At 47.4% G+C, this 23,947-nt stretch overlaps 2 protein-coding genes across 3 annotated transcripts in view; one reads left to right on the top strand and one right to left on the bottom strand.

Annotated features, from left to right (window-relative positions):
- Positions 1 to 13,037, top strand: part of LOC309971098 (putative acidic leucine-rich nuclear phosphoprotein 32 family member C) — a gene marked incomplete at both ends in the record, with an annotated part of 31,240 nt that extends 18,203 nt beyond the window's left edge. The window contains 1 exon segment of the mRNA XM_082853906.1: positions 12,982 to 13,037. Within this exon segment, the coding sequence (XP_082710032.1) occupies positions 12,982 to 13,037 (56 nt within the window).
- Positions 1 to 23,947, bottom strand: part of DOCK1 (dedicator of cytokinesis 1) — a 528,830-nt gene that overhangs the window by 240,729 nt on the left and 264,154 nt on the right. The gene's annotated exons all lie outside the window — the stretch shown is intronic.

Below are 23,947 nucleotides of genomic sequence, written 5' to 3' on the forward strand. Positions count from 1 at the left end.
ATTAGGGAAGACATTATAGCCTTCAGTTTATAGCAGACGAGGAATGCTTGAAGAACAATCTGGTAAAAATAAAGCCAAACACTTAAGATCTGTATCTATGGACTGCAGGAATGCCCATGTTATACTGTCAAATGAAAAAAAAGCAATCTGACAAAACAACGTACTCTTACCTTAAGATCCTTGGGGCAATTTTGCTCCTTGGTATTTACCAAAGGAGTTGAAAACAGATGTCCACATGAAAACCTACACACAGATGTTAATAGGAGCTTTACTCACAACTGCCAAAATTTTGAAGCAACCAAGGTACCCTTCAGCAGGTGAACGGCTAAAAAACTGTGGAACATTCCGGCAATGGAATGTAATTCAGCAGTTTAAAAAAAAAAAAAAAAAAGAGCTATCACACCATGAAAAGACATTGAGGAACCTTGAATGCATATCACTAAGTGAAAGAAGCCACATAATGTATAATTCCAACCTTCTGGAAATGGTATGAGGCCAGCAAAAAGATTAGTGGTTGTCAGGGGTCGGAATCTCAGGGAGGGATGAATACCCAAGGACCCACAGGATTTTCAGGGCAGTGAAAGGATTCTGTGTGACGCTATAATGGTGGATACGGGTCATTATACATTTGTCCAAACCCACAGAATGGAAAATACCAAGAGTAAACCCTAAGGTGAATGAGGTACATTGGATGAGTATGAAGAGCCATATGGGTTCATTAAATGTAACAAAGGTCCCATTCCTGTGGGGGTGTTGATAGTGGAGGTGCTGTGCAGGGGGGTATATACCAGGGGGTATATTGGAAATCTCTGCGCCTTCCCCTCAGTGTTAATGTGAACCTAAAACTGCTCTTAAAAAACAGTCTCAGGGCTTCCCTGGTGGCGCAGTAGTTGAGAATCTGCCTGCCAATGCAGGGGACACGGGTTCGAGCCCTGGTCTGGGAAGATCCCACATGCCACGGAGCAACTGGGCCCGTGAGCCACAATTACTGAGCCTGCGCGTCTGGAGCCTGTGCTCTGCAACGAGAGAGACCGCGATAGTGAGAGGCCCGCAGATCGCGATGAAGAGTGGCCCCCACTTGCCACAACTAGAGAAAGCCCTTGCACAGAAACGAAGACCCAACACAGCCATAAATTAATTAATTAATTAAATTTAAAAAAAAAACAGTCTCAATTAAAAATTTTTTTAAAAAAGCAATGAAGGGTAATAGGAACATATTAATTCTACTCTGTAAAAACACAAACCCCCCTCCCCCTCCCAATAATAATCTGAGCTTATATGTATAAATAAAATATGTACATATGTTTTAAAATTGCGTAAGTACTTACAAACAAGAGGAAAGCTGTGTAAAGAAACAAGCCAAGACGTCAACGTTGTGAGTGACAGGAGAGGGCGGGAAGGGGGACTGGGGAGGGACGAGATTAGATCTGGCTTTGTGCATCCTTCATTGTGTTTTGCTCATCACTGTATGACTGCTAAAAGTGAAAAAAGAAGGAATTTGGGGTTTTATTTTTCCCACGTGAAAACACTTCTCCAAATTTAAACTTAATAAGCAGGAAATCATCATGGAAGAGGGATGCAGCCAATCAACCTCAAAGTAAGTGTGATACACATTCTCCATCCTTTTGAGGGGACAGCGTGGGGAGTGGGGAATTAACAAGTGCTGACAACCATACGACCCAGCAGTCCCACTCCTGGGCAGACACCCGGAAAAAAACATAATTCAAAAAGATACATGCATCCCAATGTTCACTGCAGCACTATTTACAGTAGCCAGGACATGGAAGCAATCTAAATGCCCGTCGACAGAAGAACGGATAAAGAAGATGTGGTACATATATACGATGGAATATTACTCAGCATAAAAAGGAACGAAACTGTGCCATTTGCAGAGATGTGGATGGACCTAGAGATTATTATATTAAGTCAGACAGAGAAAGACAAAGTCGTATAATATCGCTTATGTGTGGAATCTAGAAAAATGGTAGAGATGAACTTATTTGCAAAGCAGAAATAGAGACACGGATGTAGAGAACAAACGTGTGGATACTAAGGGGGGAAGGGGGAGGGTGGAATGAATAGGGAGATTGCACTGACATATATACACTACTATGTATAAAACAGGTAACTAATTTTTAAAAAAGTAAAAATTTTAAAAATTAGAAGTATGAAAGGTCAAACAAAAAAAGGGCTCACAAAACAAGTCCCCTAACTAACAAGGACTCTCAACGTCCTTCAGAGAGAGCATCCTTCACAGAAGGGCACATAACAGATTTGGTAAAGTCATCCTGAGACAAAAGTCCACACAGATACTCCAAATACTCATAAATGGAACGAGAGCTTCTGAATGACTGGGCATCCAGGAAAGCCCACGGGGAAAGGCTTAACGCACGTGGGGGGATCTGAAAGCACAAAAAGAAAATGAAGTAAGGACTCTGGAAGCATGAAGCCAGTCCTCAAAAGCCAGCAAGTGCCTGGCTTATAATATTAAAGCCTTTTTACCTTTTCCAATTCTGTATGGATGATATCACACGCTTACATATTCCCTTCAAGCACACCTATGTACAAAATAACTTATAAAATGAAGTCTCGCTTTTCTTGAAATGCAGCCAGTGTTGTCACATAGCGGCCACGTGTACATCTGCTTCAAAAAACACTTCTTACGAGTGCAAAGACCGAAAGGATTCTTGAAATAACCTCATAGTCTATCTAAAGCAGACACATAATAGGAGGCCAGCAGGTAGACAACTCAGAGATCGGTGAGCCGGGGTTAATAACCCTTCCTTTCAGGATATTAGCCTCTGAGTCCTTGAAAAAAAAATAAAAAACACACATAACCAAAACGATACACTCACTGGTGATGGGTATTTTTTTTAAATACCAAAGAAATAAAATTGATTTTTACAAATCATCACGATAAAACCAGTTTTGAATAATTCTGCAATACATGCTTATTCTCCAAATGGATGACTCCTTCAAGGAGGAAAACATTGTATTCTCAAAAGTAAATTGAATTTGGTTTGCAGATTTAAGTCTTTGTAAACGGTGCTGTTTTCAAACTTTGGAATCACGGCACGCTCGGCAGTGGTTTGGAACATGCAGCAGACTTGCTGACAAGGACAGGAAATGATTTGCAAAATTCACCTCCACGTGGACAAGGCGAAGGGCCGGAGTCAGGGAAGGGTGAGTGTTCACAGGAACAGCCTGCACCTGGGGGCACGTCCCTGGGAAGACTCAGCCCCACCCAGGGGTGGCTGCAGAGCACAGGTGGACCACCGGCGATGCCATCTTCCTTCTTCACCAACTGCGTGTATTACTTCCGAATATGCTTTTATAAAAATGATGGTGCCTGAATTTTTCTTATTTGACCAGTCATCTAACCTATCATTTCGACTAGGGAAAAAACCAAAAAATCAGTGTATAAAAACTCAATAAGAAAAGCTGTTAAAAGTTAGAGGTAAATATCACAATCATAAAAAGCACAGGATTTTTAGGGCAGTAAAATTATTCTGCATGACCCTATAATGATGGATACGTGTCATTTCACCTGGGTCCAAACCCACAGAACATAGAACGCCAAGCCTGAACTAATGGCATCTATGGACTCTGGGTGATCATGATGTGTCAGTGTAGGTTTACTGATTGTAACAAATGGTCCCCTCCAGTGGGAGATGTTGATAGTGGGCGACGGAGGGGGGCTGTGCGTGCGGGAGAGCAGAACGCGAGGGAGAAGTCTCTGTCTCTGCCCCTCGATTTTAATGTGAACCTAAAACTGCTCTAAAAAAAAAAAATCTGGAAAGAAAAAAAAAATCAGGACTGAAAGCTGTTACATGTCAGAGGCAAACATGCCAATAATGAAAAGCACACAGACAGCTATGCTTCTAAGGGGCACCTGATGCTGGTCAGATCATATCTCAAGACCCCAAATTCACAAATGGGGTCAATCCACACTCCCCTATAAAGGCAGAAAACAGGAGACACAGAGGCTGGCTTGGCAAAGGTCAATACGTGAGTTTTGGGGGTAACCTGAGGAGGAGCCTTTCTCCCCTTAAGGTGTCTGATAGCTTAACCCACTGAGTAAATTAAGAGAAATGCCCTTCCCAAAAAGAAGACAGGCAGACCCCATCTGTCCAGCTACCTGCACTTGGCCTTCCCAGCGGCCCTTCCTGCGATGGGTGTGCAGAGCTGGGCAGCCCAGCTGGAGCTCTAAAAAGGATGCCAAGAGCCGCTGGTTGTAATGCCTTAAGTCATTAAGCCTTTGTCACATTTAGAAACCAGCCCCAAGAATATTCTGAGCTTTTATTTCACTCTTCTAAAGAAATGTAGTCATGCTGAAGACAATGCAGCAGAGGGAGAGAATTTGCATTACGCATTCAATTGCACGTGCTGAGGAATCTCTGGGGAAGGAAAACAAAAAGAGAGAGACCAGTAGAGGTCGTCCTGCTCCCAACGTCGACCAGCAGCCCAGCTCCTGCAGGGAGGGGCAGAGCGGAGAGCTAGGCCTGGTACCCACATATTCATGGCCTATGCCAATCGCATCTAGAGGTGCAATGCCGGATGGACAGGAGGATTAAAGGCCAAGAAAGCAGAGGAGGAGGGACAAAGAAACAGCCTGACGTAGCTCCCGCCCGACTTGCATTTCTGGATTCCTGGGCTCAACTTGAGAGAGCTCCTTCCCAGGAATCCCAGAAAGTCCCCTTCTGACTGCATGAGCGTCCAACGGTACTGGGTCCTGCATCCCTCAGAATGAATTTTCCAACACGGGCTCCTTTATGGCAGCTCTAATGCCTCACACCACCTCCTTGGCCCTCCAAGGCTTCTGTGGGAGTCCTCTGCAGAGACAAGGAGGGGCCCTTCTTCCCGGGATGAGCACGGAGGCCACGTTAGGAGCACTGATGGTGCCCATAGCATGTGTCGAAGGGAGCGGAATGGAGTCTTTACGGTAGTTTCTATAGGTAATGGGATGATAACCACCGAATTTAAGATTCCATAAAAATTGTTCATTCTCACTGTGAGGGAACCAAGGGACTGAGATATAAATCTTCTCTTTTTTTCCCTGATTTGAAAAAAAAGAAATCCTGGCAGAGCATCATAATGTGTCGAAGTGACTAATAAAGCGGGAATGATGACTTACACCAGCTGCACAGAAGCCAAGCTTAGGATTTCCTTAAGCCAAGCCTCCACGTCCTTGGCAAACAGCACAGAGGACATTGAAACCCTTGCGGCCCTGCTAGGGCGAACGAACATTAAAATGAGAAGTCTCAGGAAATGGGCCCCAGCTGAATTCATGTGCTCCAGGGTCCTGCATATTTAGGTGCACTGCTAACAGGAGAGGGGCACATCCATGTATAATTGGAGTCACGATCGCTAGGTCTCTCTGAACAGAGTTCCTTCAATAAATTCTACGTGTAACACTTACTTGCCCCAGCTGTGGGATGTATTTTATTTTTACAACTTATTGGACGGAGCACTTACTGGTGTGAATCATCTTCTTGCACTTTTACTACTTTTCTCTTTTCCAAATCCACCATTTTAAAATGAAAGGCAGCTCCAACCGAGGGAAGAAAGAAGAATGGCTCAGAGGACTCCTTGTAAGCCTCCCCCCTCCAGCATGACATGACGTATCAGATTCTAGGTTCTGACAAAAAGGATGAGAACTACCCTCCCCTCAAGCCCAGGCAAGTCATGAAAAACACCAGGTCACCAAAGACTCCACGGGCTTGACCCCATCCCGAGCCCCTGCTCTCCCTACAGTTCCAACTTGCCCTTGCTCCTTTCTTCAACCTTCAGAAAATCTTGAATGCGATTTTCCCACACAGGTTGACCTCAGATTTTGCTTTCTTTTACAAAAACCCAAATCAAGCCCTAGAACACACACAACACACACTTGCTTATGCTTTTCTTCTTCAACTCCAAAGGCAGGGTCAACTTTCTCTTAACTTCTATGTGTTAAACATTCTGATTCATCAAGTGAAACCTTAGTATAAGAATGAAAACTGGAGGGCTTCCCTGGTGGCGCAGTGGTTGAGAGTCCGCCTGCCGATGCAGGGGACACGGGTTTGTGCCCCGGTCCGGGAGGATCCCACATGCCGCGGAGCGGCTGGGCCCGTGAGCCATGGCCGCTGAGCCTGCGCATCCGGAGCCTGTGTTCCGCAACAGGAGAGGCCGCAACAGTGAGAGGCCCGCATACCACACACACACACACACACACACACAAAAGAATGAAAACTGGTTCTCAGAACTGCCACTCGTTGTCAGCTGAAGGAGAGCATAAAACCGAAGAACTGCCTCTGGGTTTTCCAAGGAATCTCAGTACTTCCAAGAGTTATACAGTGAGAAGATAAATTCAAAGACGCTTCCTTCAGTTAAACACATTTGAGAGAAATGCAATGTATGTAGGTTAAGATCCTCACTGCTAGGTAAACACACAGCCATCGCCAAAGAGACATTACGTTAACTGCAACTTGCTAAATTACAGCACAACGCACAACAAACTAATTTTAGTTAATAAAGGTGCACCACAGTCCTAATGACAGGCTACAGAAAAAATGTTGTTATATAAAATTAAATTAAGATGCAAGAGAGAGGAAATATGGGGATATATGTATACATATAGCTGACTTACTCTGTTATACAGCAAGACTAACATACCATTGTAAAGCAACTATCCTCCAATAAAGATGTTAAAAATAAATAAATAGATAAATAAAACCATGGTAAAACGCAAGAAGAAAAAAAGTTTATCTAATGTCTTTAGAGATTATCACAAAGTACTAACATACGATACGATACTGACAAATTTTTTTTAACATCTCTATTGGAGGATAATTGCTTTACAATGGTGTGCTCCGTCAAATCTTAAAGTTGGATGACAATACACAATGAAGCTTATTGAATTCAATGATCCTAGGTCACATCTTTGGCATGTTTAAAAAAATGACACAGGGACGTGAAATCTCTGCTCCCTGATAATATTCAAACCTGAAGGATTAAGTATAACATTAGTAAGGATATTTGAGTATTTATTCTTATTTTAGTGAGAAGTTCATATGAAGCTAATACTTAATCATTTTCCATATGGTTACAAAGACCCGTTATAGAAACTTAACTATTTATCTCAACTGTTTGGAAACTACCAAAACAAAATGTATTTCATATCAGTCACCATAATAGCTCCAGTATTAAAAGCCTACAGCAAAGATATTCCATTTGGTTTCTTGAAGCACCTAAATAAATCAGGCATAGATGAAAATCCAGTAACAGCTGTCTAGCATCGTCTCGTCTTGACTTATATAGTGTTCTCTCCAAGGGTGTGAAAGTTCAAAGGCCCCAAATACACTCACTTTCCCTTTTACTGCCTTTTAGTTCCAATAACTAGAGTATTCCCATAACCAGCAAAGCAAAATCCTCTGGTACACAATGACAAAGATGTTGCCATTCCCAGTTTTGTCTTTTTGGTTTTTGTTTTTCCCAAGAATGTGAATCTTGATGCATGGAATTATTATCTGTTACTCAAGTACTGACAGACGAACTGCTCCACCACCATATCCCTCGCCAGAAGTAATCCTTGCTAGGATACACTGATGTAATTCTGCACAAACCTCAGATGAAGCAGTGTTACCTAGAATCCAGTGTATGTGAGAAGCAAAAGGAAAAAACACTGTTTCTTGTGATGAGTCAAATGCTTTATTAATTCATCCTTAAAATGTGGGCTTATATATGGCATCAAAACTCTTCAGAACAACTTATGTTCAGGGGTATCAGGGGTCAGCAAATCTGGCCGCTTCCCGGTTTCATAAATAAAGTTTTACTTGAACTCAGCCATGTTTATTTGTTTACCTATCGTCTGTGGCTGCTTTCCTGCTTCACCAGCACAGATGGGTTTTTACAACACAGATTGTATGACCTCCAAAGTCGAAAATAGATTTATTATGTAACTCTAAGAAAAAGTCTGCCTCCCACTGCTATAAATTCTTCTTTCCATTAACAATTAGGTAATAAAGTCAGTTGCCTATTAAGGCAAAAATTCCCAAATTGCCTTATGATAATCACCCGTGTTCTCAACACATACAAGAACGAATGATGTTCTGTTTCCCTGGGGGAAAAAGGGACAGCACTTCCAGGTCTCCCAAAAGTTTACTGGTTCGTTCATGTACAAGCTGAAAGTTAATACTAACATCTATAATTTGCCTCACTGAAAGTTGAATTGTTCTCTGATATTTCTGGAGAAGATTCCTAATCACCTACAGCTTCTTGGTAGTGGTTTCTATGTAAGATTCCAGACCTACTCAGTCACATGTGTAGACCTCTCTGTGCTTCTTTTCTTCACCTGACGTGATGCTGATAACCATGACCTCGGTTGATGGAGCTTTTAGGAAGGTTAAGGTCCTAATTCATAAAAGGTCTAGAACCATGACCAGCGTAGAAGAACCAACGGGCGTAAAATGAGTCAGCTCAATGAAGACTAGAGAATGAGGGGGGTGGTGTTTTCTATTTCCCCATGAAGGTCAAGAACGTAATAACAGTTCATGGAGGAAAGATGGTACCCGAAACTGACTGCACTTTATGGAGAACAGAACCTGGGATGCCAAGGCTTGTCATTTACCCAGAAGAAGTTAGCATATATTTAAATGAAATATTTAATAGGCCAATACATCGATTTATATTAGCGAGAAGTGTTGGCTACCGTAAAAACAGGAATAAACTCAACTAGACAAGGCCTGTAAAGTACTTAGAAAAACACCTTAGTAAATTCCAATTTACTATAACTCTGAAAAGTGGTGTAGGCAAAAAAAAATCTTCCAAGATGCTACACAACCAGCCCTTCGATTTGCATTTCACACGTTACTATTTCATAACGCTGTGGAGGCGATGAAGTAAGAGAAAACATGTAAAGCGTCTAGCACAGAGCCTGATCCTTCGGGAGGTAAGTCTACCTCTTTATTTTTTTAGCTCTGGTTTGTACTCGGTAAAGGTCATAGAGAGGGTAGAGGGGAACTTTAGCAAACCGAGAACCCTGATAGTCTGCTCTGATGACCCAAACCATGTCTAGACTATCTTACTCGGGGAATGTGTACAGAAACCCACCGCAGGCAATTTCAGGAGTTTCCAGTGTATACGTGTATTCATATGTGTGTATAAACAACATTGTACAGTAGACGATACTTGATGCAAAAGATGTAGTCCTGCAAAGTCACGTATTAAGTAACTTTTGACAACCGGAATCCCTCTAAGTGCATGAGAGACAGTGGTTATCTGAAGGTAGCCTTCGTCGAAATGAGCATTTGGTCAAGTTATCAGTTTGCCTGTTGCCAGGCCATCCTTTCATGTAAGGAGTTTGCTTAAAGTGGGCTGCACCCACGGATGAATAACGTTTAAAATATTGATTCTGTTCTGTATTCAAATGAAGAGATTACGCATGCTTGTCAAGAAATAAAGAAGAAAGAAGTCTGTGGGAGACCTCTGCATTTTACATGGTATACAGACACTATTTCTGCTTCACTGGAGCTTATTTGAATTCCATGGTGAACTCAGCCACGTCTCAACACTCGCCACACGCATGCATCACACCTTAAGCTGATTTCACTACAGCGATGCCTTAAAAATGTCCTTTAAGGACTAACAAAGTACGCTTGTCCATAGGAAAAGCAAGAATTCAACAAAGAACTCTACATATGCCCAGTGTACAAGAGGAACACATTTCTCTGGAAAGCCACATGCTCCATGCTGCGGGCATCTGCCTCGGTTCACTTACGCGACCAGGAGGGGAGTGGTTACCAAACTACGACGTGGCTTTAATCTGCTCATTTGCTTATGAGAGGTTGTCTAAAACATCAGATCGAATTCAGGCAATTCACCCACAACCACAGAGCCCGAAAACGGAATCCCCGGGGCTGAGACCCAGAGCTTGACATTCAGAACCCTCATTCCTAATTCCGGATGGAGGAGGGAGCAGAGAAAGCTCCAGAGTGAAAATGTTCATTAACACCCAGGGACCAAAAAGGAAAGAGCCAACAGCTGATGAACTGCAGGTGAAGACGCTGGCGCTTTACTATTTCCATGGTGTGACTGAATCACATCTCTTATTTTAAGGGACTCGGAAGTATCATCAGCGATTTCATGTGACAGGATTTACTCTGCGGGAGAGAGGGGGAAGAAAGTACCATTCAAATAAATTTCTTCATGCTCACATTTGGATCAGTGAAATAAATAAATCATCAATAAATCTCATCTTCTACTAGAACTTTAGGGTACAATGCTCATAGCCCAAGACATCCTCATAAAATGATAATTTTACATGTGCTCATGCTCATCAAATGTAGCAAGGTGATCCACATTCAAATGGGTAAAGAGATTTGAAGCATGAGATGGGCCAGGAGGGGACAAATCACGATTAATGAGGACACGTTGAACTGAGGCCAAAAGAGTCCATTTAGGGGCTCAGCTGTCAGTGTCAAGAACCCTTACTGATTGCTGCAATGCCAAGGCTCGGTGAACATTTTCACTATTTAACAAATTCTGCAACATTACGTGTTGGGGGTCCATAGTGAGGACAGAATAAAAATGAATTAAGGGGCTTCCCTGGTGGCGCGGTGGTTGAGAGTCCGCCTGCCGATGCAGGGGACGTGGGTTCGTGCCCCAGTCTGGGAAGATCCCACATGCCGTGGAGCGGCTGGGCCCGTGAGCCATGGCCGCTGAGCCTGCGCATCCGGAGGCTGTTGTGTTCCGCAACGGGAGAGGCCACAACAGTGAGAGGCCCATGTACCGCAAAAAAAAAAAAAAAAAAGAATTAAGATTTCCTTGAAACCTGACACTGAGTAACAGATTTCTCTACTAATGCTATTTCATCTTTTTGGTGACTCAATTTCCAAATTCACACCTCAATTTTATTTTTTTTAAAAACAAATTGATTTTCAAGTTGTTTCCTTTAATCTCCTGAAACAGCCAACCAATGAACACCAATGAGAAAAAGCTTTGTATGATTTGCCTCTGTCCCTGGAATGAAATGCATGTTCTGGGATATAAAGACCCCTCCCTTCTGAGCTCAGAAGCCTGAGGGCAGGGAGAGAACCCACCAGGGAACCGTGATCAACTGTACAGGGACTGTGGTCAACCTTGGCCAACTGCACCACATTCTAACCATACGCATTTTAACCTACCACACTGGGTTTTGTATTTTAAAAAAAAAGGAAAAAGAAAAAAAGAACACTAAGCAACATTTAAAAACAAAACGTCTTGCTTTTCTTTGAATCCTATAAGAAGTTAAATTTGTATAAGAAATGTGTTAAAATATGTTTCCGTTTATTGCTTTAACTTTAGTTGAAGGTGCACTCGTATTAACACATGGGAACCCAGAAGTGAGCTCCTAAGGCCAGGTGCACGTCTAGAGTGTAACACTGCTCCAGAATGTGCCCAAACGCAAATTAGGCAAATTGGAAACAGGGAGCTCTGCAACGTGACAGCGCAGCGGAATTAAAGTAATGGCCTATTTACTTCTCCAAGGATTCGGTAATACGAGGAAAAAAAAGAAATATTTATGAAAAACACAGAACTGCAAATCTGTGTGTAACCTCAGAGATCACCAAACAGAACTAGAGACTTTTTAAAATTCTGTACTCTTCCCACTTGGAACTTGGCATTTAAGAACAAGATGCTTGCTTTCCGATGGATGGCAGCTGGCTACCTCATCACCCAGGGTCCACCTTACTAAGCAAATACATCTAGAAGACCACGGTAACACAGCGTCATGATACCTGGTCTCGGAAGAAACTGAGATGGTCGTCTGTAGTATATACGGAACATGTATATTATGATGGCTCCTTTTAATAGCAGGTATTCACCTTAGCAAGTATGCTAAGATCACTGAAATTACACTGGAGAAGCAAAAGGTGCTCTCCAAGTTCGAGATGATTATGGCATATTGCTGTTTAAAAGTATAATTGATACAGTGATCAGACGACGTTTAGGGAATAAGGAGGAACAACGCCTGGCCAAAGCCACACCCCAGTCAGCCTAGACATGTGACCTGCTTTATGAGGGCTTGGCATTGGCGTTAACATCACTAGTCAGAATCTGTTCCCTGACAGAGCCAAGGTGGCGCCACGAGAGCCTGGAGGGGTGAAGTGCACTCTGGACACGGGTAGCTGGTGTGGCCGGGAATGGACCTCGCTGAGTAAGGCCACTCCTCAGGTAGGACCATGATGTCTGACCAGTGCGTGGTACGAACAGGACAACACTCAATCTGTCCCTGAGCGAAGCTCAGATTGATACAGAAAGCATAAACCTGCCTGGGGCAGTGTAGCATTGTGGCAGCTGGCAGTATTGGATTGGAATCTAGGCACCATCACTTCCTAGCTGTGTGACCTTGGAGAAATTACTTAACTTTTTTGTTCTTCCTCTGTGCAAAGAGTATATTGTTTTTGTTTTTGTTTTTTTGCGGTACGCGGGCCTCTCACTGTTGCGGCCTCTCCTGTCCCGTTGCGGAGCACAGGCTCCGGACGCGCAGGCTCAGCGGCCATGGCTCACGGGCCCAGCGGCTCCACAGCATGTGGGATCTTCCCGGACCGGGGCACGAACCCGTGTCCCCTGCATCGGGAGGCGGACTCCCAACCACTGCGCCACCAGGGAAGCCCTTGAAAAGAGTATATAGGAGCATCTATTTTCACGGTTGTCTTGTGAGGACAACAGGAGATACTGCGCAGTTCACCAGGTACGTGGCATTCTGCAGAAACGGGACCAAGGAGGACCACCATTATCGTCAAATGGGGTTTGTGGAAGGAAAAGAGTGGAAGAACGAGGGCTCCTTGTTTTTCTCCTTTTGCCCTTGTCCCCATCCCTCCTCCATGTCTGTGAATCCCCAGGTGGGAACAGAAGGCAAACCAACTAATACCTCTGTCGGATACCCCACAGCAAGAGCTGCGGCGAGACCGCAGGCCTCCTTGATGCCCCGCCCACACTGACCACAGGCTTTGTGTGCCCCAGGGCAGACGGCTCAAGGAAGGGTCACCAATAGTCTGGACGCCAGCAAAGTGGGTTAGCAGAGCAGACACTGAAATTTGAAAGCAATTTTTATCCCTTCTTGACCTAATTCTGGTCAAAGGTATCATTCCTCAGCCGGCGTCAACTGCCTGCTTGACGAGGGGTTGACTTCGCCACGTCAGAGAGGCAGCCAGCATCACCAGCAGGGGTTAAGCAAAGCCCCTTACCTTCGACCTCACCCGGAAGAGATCTGCTCCGCAGCAGATTAGACTTGGATGATGAGAAATCCCCCATGGGCCCCATCACCCAGGCTCACAAAATGAAGGGCAGGTAAATAAGGTGCAGGTGTTTATTTCTCAGCACACCCACCTAAAGGAAAGGGGGCAGTAACGGGCTTGGGGGAGGGGAAAGCCTCTGGGTTTGCAGAGCCCTGCACACGAGGGGTCCTGAGCGGGGAGGGGAGAGTCAAATGCAAATGCCCACTCTTCACTGTTTCTCACATACCATTGCCTCGGCTGCGTGGTGTGTTTAAGAAAACCTACCACCACTTTTGCTCTCTTTACAAATAAAACCATTCCATTTCCTACAGATAAATGAGATTCACAATGATGTGTTACAGAAAACCAGGAATTTCAACTCATCTGCGTGATGTTCAGTTTTTCAGAACCAAATTGTGTTCCAAGGCAATACCATCATCCCTGGTTGCTCACCGTGGAAGGGAAAGAAACTAGGGATGGGGAGAATCCCCAGTACTCGAGAAACACAGCTCTGATTCCCACCAGAAGGAAACACGACTTTGTTGCCAGGACAATGGAAGAGCCACGGGCAAGGGACTTTACACAGAAGGAGACTCTTATGCGCAGAAAGTCAGTCCTGAAAGCGGGCAGTAAAGGCTTGAGCAGAATACCACAAAAGGAGTGATTCAGAAGGCTCCTCACTAGTCTCTGAGGCAAAAGATGAGGTCTGGCTGGAGCCCCTTTGAGTGCTATATCTTGTTCTTGAAAGAGAAAAGAAAAATGCCCTGATGCATCTGATCTCGCCCCTACAGGCTTAGGTCAACCCGAGTTCCCTCCCCTCCGTAGGGGCTGAGCATGGCTGATCTGTACCCACAGCTTCTGAACTGAAGGGTGAAACCTGCCATCACAGACACAGGCTCACCTCACTCGCTGCAGAACATGAAAGGACGGTAGGAAAATCATCTCCAACATGACCTCTACTGTGGTTGTGTATCCTGAGAGTCGAGCAGATGTCTAGGAGCAGCCTCCCAAGGAAGGATGCTCCAACATGCAGGTAATCAGAGCCTCACCCACAGCACCAGTGAGTCTGTCGACAGCTCTCTTTCTCTGGGCTTGGGTTTTGGAGAGAAAGACACTTCGGAAGATACAAGCTAATTTCACTGATGGATAGATAAGCTGGTTCATTTAAAGGGATAGATTATTGGGGGAACTTGTGTGCAAACATTGCCAAGACGCAGGGGTAATGCCCAGACAGAATGGAGGCATCCTGAAAAAAGAGAATGTCTCGCTGAACTTTTCCATAAGTACACAACTGTGCAACCACCTGGTTCAAGATACACAGAAGGCAGTGTGACCCTGTATGACGAGTGTGCTCAAAGATAACCATCCTTCCGACATTTACCACCATCGGTAAATTTTTTTACCCTCCTGGACTTTATATAAATGGAATCAAATGACATTGACAGTTGTGTCTGGCTTCTGCCGTCCAAGGTTTGTGAAGGTCACTCATGTTATCATATGCATCAGCAATAACTTCCTTGCTGTGTAGTATTCCACTGTATGAATAAACGCCCCAATTTTTATCCACTCTACTGTTGACAGAAATTTGCATTATTTCCAGTTCGGAAGTCAGATGTACAAAACTAATGAACGTTCTTGTACATCTTTGACTATCTTCTTGTCTTCTTTAACGTGGAAATTGAGATCTCAAAATTTACTAAGCTGTAGGACTGCAAAGCCAGCAATTCTGTGCACAACACCTCCCCACATCCAAGAAGGAGGCAAACAAAGACACTCGGGTATTTTCTTAATCATCTCTCTTGTACTTTCTTGCATTTTTATTCTTAGGTGCTTCTGCTTTCGGGAACTTCCACTTTAAAAGTAGCTTTTTTTTTTTTTGCCTTTGCCAGTCCATCTTTTCCAGCAAAAATCTGAAGCAGAAGGTAAGCACCCAATTTTTACCAAATTGATTCCTAAAGTGAATCTACTTTCATACCAACTTTTAACTCCTCTTCGAAAGAACTAAACACGATCTATTCTACACCTTAAAAATATGCACACTTCCATCCATAAAAAATAATGCCATGGGGATCTGGGAGCAGGAAGATGGCTGAATTCCCTGTGTCCCCGGCCAGCCCCCATCACAGCGTTTGCTTTAAAGGTTAGAGCATGATGTCGCATCAACTTCACCCATGTGGAACACCTCTCCACAGCCTAAGGTAAGGTGCGACAATGTCTCACCATAATTTACCTTCGTGAAGTTGAAGACTTGCCATTAAGTAATACGACAGACAAATAGTTTTTTACTTCAAACAAGAGGAGGGAGGGGCTTCCCTGGTGGCGCAGTGGTTGAGAGTCCGCCTGCCGATGAAGGGGACACGGGTTCGTGCCCCGGTCCGGGAAGATCCCACATGCCGCGGAGCGGCTAAGCCCGTGAGCCATGGCCGCTGAGCCTGCACGTCCGGAGCCTATGCTCCGCAACGGGAGAGGCCACAGCAGTGAGAGGCCCGCGTACCACAAAAAAAAAAAAAAAAAAAAAAAAAAAAAAAAAAGAGGGGGGATACCAATAATTTTAATAGACTCGTGTCTACTAGATCCATGAACAACTAAAAGTAGTCTTGATGATACGAAAAAGGACAATTAAATCCTCCTCTTCATGTTAAGTGGGTTTTCTAACCTGCCAATTACAGCTTTCCATTTTCTTCCCAGAATTATACATCATGTGGATGACAAACCCCACTGTCCCTGGAGCTTGCCAGCTTCACGCTGCCACCTGTGGCTCAGCTCTGTTCTCGGCATGCACTTATGCATTTATGTTTATCTGTTTTCACTCATGGTCCCTAAAAATTTAGTTTTCCATTACCACCAGCACAATTTCAGGATGCCCTGGCAGCTTCATCTACAGTGACATGATTAAGAGACGGAAGACAGATTTCGATGTTATGCATTAGCAATAAAGCAAGATTTACAGAAAGTTGCCCAGACCACTGGGAGAGATTATTGAACCCCCAGTGGCAACAGCTCATCCCTGGAGGACTACGTTGCAGGCATCCATGGCAACGATCCCTCTCACCTGGCATTGAATGTCCCCAAGTCCTACACATCCCCAATATCAGTTCCCTTCCAGGCAGAACAGGGGTTACAGGTTTCCCAGCTGCTCACACATCACCTGGCAAATCTCTCCAGCCAGCCCCACCAGCGCCACTACCAGCCAGAGAAGTAAACAGGCTGAAAGTGAGCCTTGAAGAATCTAGGTTAAGAAAGGATAATAAAGAGCACGGTGAGAGAGTTTGGATCCACAGGTTCTGGAATCCCTTCCTGGGCATATCTGGAGGCCAAGGATTGTAGAGCTGTATCCCAAAGGATGAGAGAAAAGGAGATTTCAGGATGCCTTTCTTGTGTAATGTCTGGAAACATCACCCCAAGCATACATGTACAGACAAATAAAGAATTTCGTATAAAGTGAGTTATAAAGAACTGACACTATATAAAGCATGGAGCTAGGCTCAATTCAACTCAGTGAACAAGGACCCAGCAATGGCTGAGTCCCAGGCACAGGGCTGGTGCGTCAGGGATGAGCAGGCGGGGTGTGTGCACCAGCAACTGTGTCTGAAGAGGTGCTTGAGTGAAAGGACGTCACCAACTGTCCTCCCAATTCATTCCCCAGAACCTGGCACTGCCCTCCGGTCTACCATTTCTCTGACCTTTCTTGGGAAATATTAAGTCTAATGAACGTGGTTACTTTCAGGCATGTTCAAGGAGAATGAACTTCAAGCCCCAAGCCTGAGACAATTTAGGGAGCCAGGTGACCCGCAGCTAGCTGGCTGTCTCATCGCAGGCACCGCACCAGGTCCTGCCAGGAATTAGCAAAGCCCCTGGGGCCAGGTGCTTTGAGCTCAGAGGACCTACTCATAGGTGGATTTGGGGGGCAGCGGGTGTAGCTCCTTGTACCTCCCCAAGCGAGCTCCACTCTGGCCTGAAACTAACGCAGCAAGCGCTCTGGCCTGGCAGGTGGGTGGTGAGCGTCAGTGGAGGGGGAGGGTCTCGGTTAGGAGCAGCGGTGGCGCCGGCTCTGGAGTGTTCCTAAAGGTCAGCGGGCAACGGACGCCGCAGGCAGCCCCACTTGGGTCCCCAGGCCAGTCGCAACGACCCTGCCGGTCAGTCTCCACTTAAGGGGGGCTGACCCCGGGTTGGGCCCAAGGCAACGCGCCCCTGACCCTGGCCTTCACTGGGCAGCAATCCGCAGGTGAGGGGGCAGGCGCCTACCCCCCGCGCTCCTGGATTTCAAAGCCCCGCTGGGCTGGGTCGGCCGGCACAGCAGGCGGCCATCGCGCGGGGTCCCCACCGACCCCTCCCGGTAAAAACCTAGGGGGCCCCACCCTCCAGCTGCTCCGGAGGCGGCTCCAGCTCCAGGGTAGGCTCAACAAGTTCCCGGGCCGCGCAGCGCCGCCTGCAGCCCAGAAACCCCGAGGACGCGCCGCGGTAGAGCCCGGCGCGCAGGCGGCAGCCGCCGGCGGCTCCTTCCACCTCCTCCCCGGGCTCGGGCGTCGGCGGGCGGGGGCTCCTGCACTCCCGCCCGCTCCGCTCCCTCGGGTCCCCCCACCCCACGCACGCGGCCCGGTCCGGCCCCGCGCCGCCCCGGCTCCCGCCCCGCGGGGCCCCGGGCTCCGCCCGCCTCAGTGCCAGCCGGGCGCACAGGCGGCGGGCGCGCGGCTCCGGCGCCCTGTCCTCCGGCCGCCCGGCTCGGCGGAGTAGCTGGGACCCGGGGGCGGCGGCAAGGACTTCCCTCCCGCTGCCTCCCCGTCTCCGCCCCCGCCTCCCGGCCTCTGCTCCGAGATCTCGCCGGAGACCATCGCAGTAAATGAGGACATCGGAGGAGCACGGAGCCTGGTGGCTGTGGCTGCCTCCGCCGCGCCGCGAGCCAGCGAGCGCGCGGGCATCCCCGGAGCCGGCCAAGCCGCTGCCTCCCCGCGCGCGTCGCTGAGCCGGGCCGGAGGGACGCGAGCTGCGGCGCGGGGGCCGGCCGGGCCGGGCGGGCCGGGCCGGCGGCCGTGGAGGGGGCGGGCGGCGGGCGCGCAGCCGGCCAAATCTCCGGAGCCGAGCCTTCCTCCGCGCGAGCCCGGCGAGCCTCGCCGCGGATGCCCTGCCCTGAGTGCTGCGTGCCGCTCCAGGCTTGCCCGGGTCCGCGGTGAGACATGCCCGAGCCCAGCGCTGCACCGACCTCGACTTATCTGTAAGCAGCCAAAGGTAAGCGGAGCCCCGCGCGCCCTCTTCCCGCGCCCCAGCGCCCGCTGCACTTGGCCGCGGGCAGAGCACCACCGGGACGGGCGCCGACCCCGGCTCGGGAGCTCGCACTCGCCGCCGAACGGGCTTCGCGGGGGACTCGGCGGCTCCCGGGGCCGGGACGCGCCGGTGCAGCCGGGAGCGAACCCGGCGGCGGGCGGCGGGCGGCGGGCTGCGGGCGGGGGCGGGAGGTTACGCAACTGCATCTGGCATGGCCGGGTCGCCGAGGGGCGTCAGGCAACTTTGGCGACGGCCGGGGAGGAGCGGGGCTGCGTGTCTGCGATGTCCGTTCTAGACAAACGCCACAGCCTCGTGAGCGCCCGACAGCCCGAGCCAGGCAGAACTGGGGGGATCAGGGGGCGGCCGTGGCCCCGGCAGATTTCGAGGTTTTTAAGTCTTTTCCAAACTAAAGCGAACTGGCAAGTACGGCTGATTAACTTCGGGGGCAAAAGTCCGAGTGGAGGGGCCCTGGCGCCGGCCGCGATGGAGAGGCGTGGGCAGAGCGAAGGCAGCTGCCCACGTGAAATGCCCGTCTCCTCCCGTGGCGCCAGGGCTCGCTCGGGTTGGCACCTTCCCGGGGCTGCGGGCCGGGGTCGGCGCCCGCGGGCCTTCCGGGGGCTCGGCATCCCGAGTCAGACCGGGACAGGCGTGGGAAACCAACCAAGGCTGCAGACCGGGCTAAGCAGTCTTGCTGGCGAACCAGGACAGGAGGGAGGAGGGAGCCCGCGGGCCGGCCCGGGGCCGGGCAGCGCCTGGAGCCCGAAGTCAAGAGCAGAGTCTGCGTCTTGCTGGTTCATGCTCAGGGTTCCCGGCCGGCATCTCCGTCGTCAGGATAAAGAGCCTGTCCCCATGACCTCAGCATTCTCCTAGCCCAAAATATGCCACAGGGAGATGGAGCTAGCGATAAGGGGATGCCAGGAGTGGGGGAGGAGAGGCGCATCTGGTGTAAATCGGGGAGGACCGGGTGCGTCTGGCTCATCTACAGAGCGGGGCCCTGAGCCCTCTGCTGCTGCAGGTCTGTGCCGGAGGGCTGGACGCCCGGTCGGGCCTCTGAACCATGAGCGGCAGTGAAGCCGTTGAATTTGACCTTGTCTGTTTCGGCGCGTAAATTCTGCGGAAGCATCCCGAGGTGAAGTGGCCAAGAGAGGGAAGGAACTTTGGGCCAGCCCTGCCTTGGCTGGGAACCCACGCGATCATTTCACAGGACTACAGCTCAGACTAGGAGGGTCCAGGCCGGCGCGTTTGGAGGTTTTCCCTTGGATGAGCACTAACCAGGAGGTTCCCTTTCCATTTGCCGGGGGACAGGGGGTGGAGGGGTGGGGGGGGTGGGGGGGGTGGGGGTGGGGGAGGTGGGGAAATGTCAAGGTTACCGGACTGGGGATTTGATTGAAAATTACCACCCAGATCACCTGACCTGGGCCATTCCTGACGAGTGGTACACGTATGAAAACGCTTTACCCTCATTAAGCTTATGCTACGGATCCAGCAGAAAGTATAACCATCATTTCACTCTGCAGAGGCGGAAAGTGCTGGGTTTTACGATTCACATTGTGTGCTATTTATTACATTCATATCCTGTTGAATGTTACTTTTCAAAGAAAAGTTCATATTCATCTTTGCCATTTTTTTTTGCCAGAATGATTAGCAAATGTGCTGTCAGCTCAAAGGAAAAATGGAAGTCCTGCCATCTGCATGCCTCACCAGATATTAATAATTCACTATCTATGTTTACTACTTACATTAGATGGCACTGCTACTCAGGATGGTTTTATTACAGGAGCATTTGGAGAAAAAAAATGTCTAGCGCAGCTATCACTAATTGCATGATTTTGCATAAATTACGTTAGCTACAGAGAGTCTGAGCTTTTCTTCACGAAATTCATCATTTCCTTAAAGACAGGACGATTCAGTTTAATTTCTTAGCTAAAGGAGAGGCCTCTACTTAAAGATGGGTACCCTTGAAACGCAGAGGTTACCTTTAAACTTACTATAGTTTATTATTGTGATTAAGGCATTAGCTTTTACTTAACTCAGGCCCATTATCCTATTGAGACACACAACCACTGGCGATGACATAGGTTAATCGGGCCAAGGCTGGAAAGCTTTTGAAAGTCTAGGGAAAGTTGGGTTCTCTCTTAGGCTCTTGACTTTGGGGGCTTCTCTGTTCTGCCACATTTGTTTTCCCCACATGTAAGGTATTTCTTTTAGTTCTCCCTCTGTAGAGAAAAATAAAATTAAGTAAATAAGTAAATTAATGAAAAGACTTGGGCGTGAAAAGCACTGGTCTACGGGGAAGATTCCTGCACAAGGAAATAAGAAGTCAGAAAATAAAAATGATTCTCAGAATGAAGAGTTGAATCCAGCAGAGCAGTTGGACAGATGTGTTCACTTAGCTCCGCATTTGTATTCTCTTGTCTGCTCTCACCCACGGCTGTCTCATTTAGAGCTACAACAACTGAACTCTTGTATGAGAAGCAGATTACTTATGTGGGGGACAGGCTGCTTCTCCATGATAAAGAAATCACAGCTACACTGCAAAGCGGCAGTCTTAAGGGCCAGCATCAATTTAGGGGGGCAGTGACCGGGTCACCAGGACCAGCCCACCGGACCCCTGAGTAGGTGCACAGCAAGGCTGCTGCTTTAACCAATCAGAAGCTCGGGGAGCCACACCAATTATGCCTGCCTATCTAAGGCCAACCATGGTCAATTAGGGGCTATGGGGTCATGATGATGCCCCAGACAAAACTGGCATTGTTATTTTCAACAGTTCCTTCATCACCAACTCCCTTAGCAACCTCTTCCCCTGAGTCCTTCATTCCCCAGCCAACGAAATGAGCTGACATAATTTATGAAGCAGTTTCTTTTTAGTCTCCTCACATATTTGATTTTAATATTTCATTATGGAGTGACTTCAATACTTTAAAGCAAAATTTAGTATGACTGATATGACATGACAACACTCTTATTACCAGGGTATTTGCATACAAACATTTGGGTAAGTCTTTAATATTTGGGCTAACCTATAACATAAATGTAGAAAAACCTTATAACTTTTAATCGGTGTATATTTAAAGTCTATTTTTCTTATATATTAAGGATAGAACATAGAGATTTAGTGCCACATTGTGGGGACCCTGCTGGGATTCGTCGGAAGAGGCTGCTTAGTATTAAACAGTAAGCCGTACAAATTACAAGTTTGAACCTTTGGACCGTGTATGATAATGTATCTCTTTCAGGTCCAGAGACCCTGAAGTGTCTCCAAGCATCCAAGAATCTGACCTCTCAGGCTGACAAAAAACATAACTTGGAGACATTTCCGGGTTCCAAATTCAATTCCTGATATAAACTCTTTCAGACACCCCCTCTACCATAGGGGTAGGTGCACGGCAATATCACCATAAGCCACTGTGACATTCAGTATGGGTATGAGTCACACGTACTTGAGACATCGTTCACACCACAGTGAATGAGTTGAGGGGCTCTAAGGTAGACAAAGATATTAATTATCAAGTGACAAATCGCTGGTGTAAATAAAAACAAAACACTTTAACCTGATGACTCTGTGTCTTTCTGCTGAGTGCATATTCCCAGCTCTAGTTGGGAGAGAAAGAAAATTAACTCGACTACAGAAAAGCAGATATTAAGGACAAGAAAGACTTAAAGACTTAGGTTTCTAAATTATAAACGTTTTGGCTAACACCATATTTCCAAGGAATCTGGAAAGAACGGTCTTCAAATATATCATTGCGAATATTGCTTCTGTAGAGTATTGAACTGATTATTCAAAGTATTGTACATCCACAGACAAGGTCTCTTTACCATGTCATCTTGCTATTAGGAACTGGAGCAAAAAAGGAGGAAAGCGACTCACGTTTACACACTGAACCTTCACCCGAGTTACTCTATTATGGCCAAGACACGGGTGAAGAAAGTTTTTGAAAAATCACAACAGCATAGCAAAAGGCTAGTCGAAGTTTATATCGTAGTTACTATAGAAAATTCCAGTTCAATCCTTAATAATCTAGCCTTGGGCATAAAATGAAATAAGTACAGCATATGAAAGACATGAGAAGGAGGATTTGGGATGCCAGAAATATTACAAGCAGCCCTGCAAATAAAAGTTACTCTCTCGCCTCACCAAGACTCCAGAGAGAAAAGGGCAGGAAAGGGAGGCTGATGGTCTGGGGGCCTCGTTTCAGCTGCTCAGTTAAGAAATCACCCTGGAGGTTCGGCATTTCCACTGTCAACGATAATGAAACTGACCAATCTTCGTTTGTGTTTCTAGGTCATCCCACCAGTGATGTGGGTCGCTCCATAGTGGCTGTTCCCCAGGAAGTATCCAGTGTTTGTCTATTGCCTATCTCTTTAGTTTTTCTGTGTGTACTTAGTAGTTAGACTCAGAACACCTCATATGATCTGCATTTTGCTCCCTGGAAGCTGCTTGCTTTTGTAGTAAGTGATTTTAGCATCCTTGGAAATGTAATGGAACTATTAAACCTGGACTTGATAATGGGCAAGCACTGGAAAGTAGATTGATACACAGATGGCTTGGTCCAGAAAGGAAGGCTGGTTTGTGGAAATGTACCCAACAGTAGCAACAGTGGCCATGGCAATGTGTGAGGCGTTGCAAGATGAGTGAGAGGTCCTCAAGAAGTTCAAGGGCAGGAGGGTGAGAGGAGGTGGGAGGCAGGCTCAGGAGAGGACCAGCGGTGTGCTGTGAAGGTTCCCAGGCAGGAAAGGGTAATGTCCTGGCTGAGACAAGGGTTGAGACTGGCCCCGTACACACAAATTCTGCAGCTTAAGCACAGCTGCCACGTACTGAGAGCAAGAGACTTGTGTGGGAAGGGTTAGAAGTGACACTGGGGGGCTTCCCTGGTGGCGCAGTGGTTGAGGGTCCGCCTGCCGATGCAGGGGACACGGGTTCGTGCCCCGGTCCGGGGGGATCCCGCATGCCGCGGAGCGGCTGGACCCATGGGCCGTGGCCGCTGGGCCTGCACGTCCGGAGCCTGTGCTCCGTGGTGGGAGAGGCCGCGGCGGTGAGAGGCCCGCGTACCACACACACAAAAAAAAAGTGACACAGGGCAAAGGTCTCGGGGTGAAGATCAGAGTGAAGAAGCAATTTGAAGTCAGTTAACACAGGAACAGGCAGGAAAGAAAGGTCCTGTGTTCACTGGCGATGGGTAACCACTGAGTGTTTTGAACAATCACATACACTTCCAGAAGATTAAGTCTTGACAGCTAGAGATCGGCTGAGAGAGTGTGACAGGTGAGAATTAACTGGTAGCAAAGGTGACTGGTGACAGTGGGAATGGTATATAAGGGAGTGGCTGGGAGAGAGACATCCCCCATCCCCGGCAGCAAATCTTTATGACATGGCAACGCGAAGAAGGCATTTAAAGATGCTACTAACCCAGGCAGACATGGTGGTTGGGGAATCAATGCAAACAGAG

The sequence above is a fragment of the Leucopleurus acutus genome (assembly GCF_964270905.1).
Source record: "Leucopleurus acutus genome assembly, chromosome: 14".
NCBI classification, from domain to species: Eukaryota; Metazoa; Chordata; class Mammalia; order Artiodactyla; family Delphinidae; genus Leucopleurus; species Leucopleurus acutus.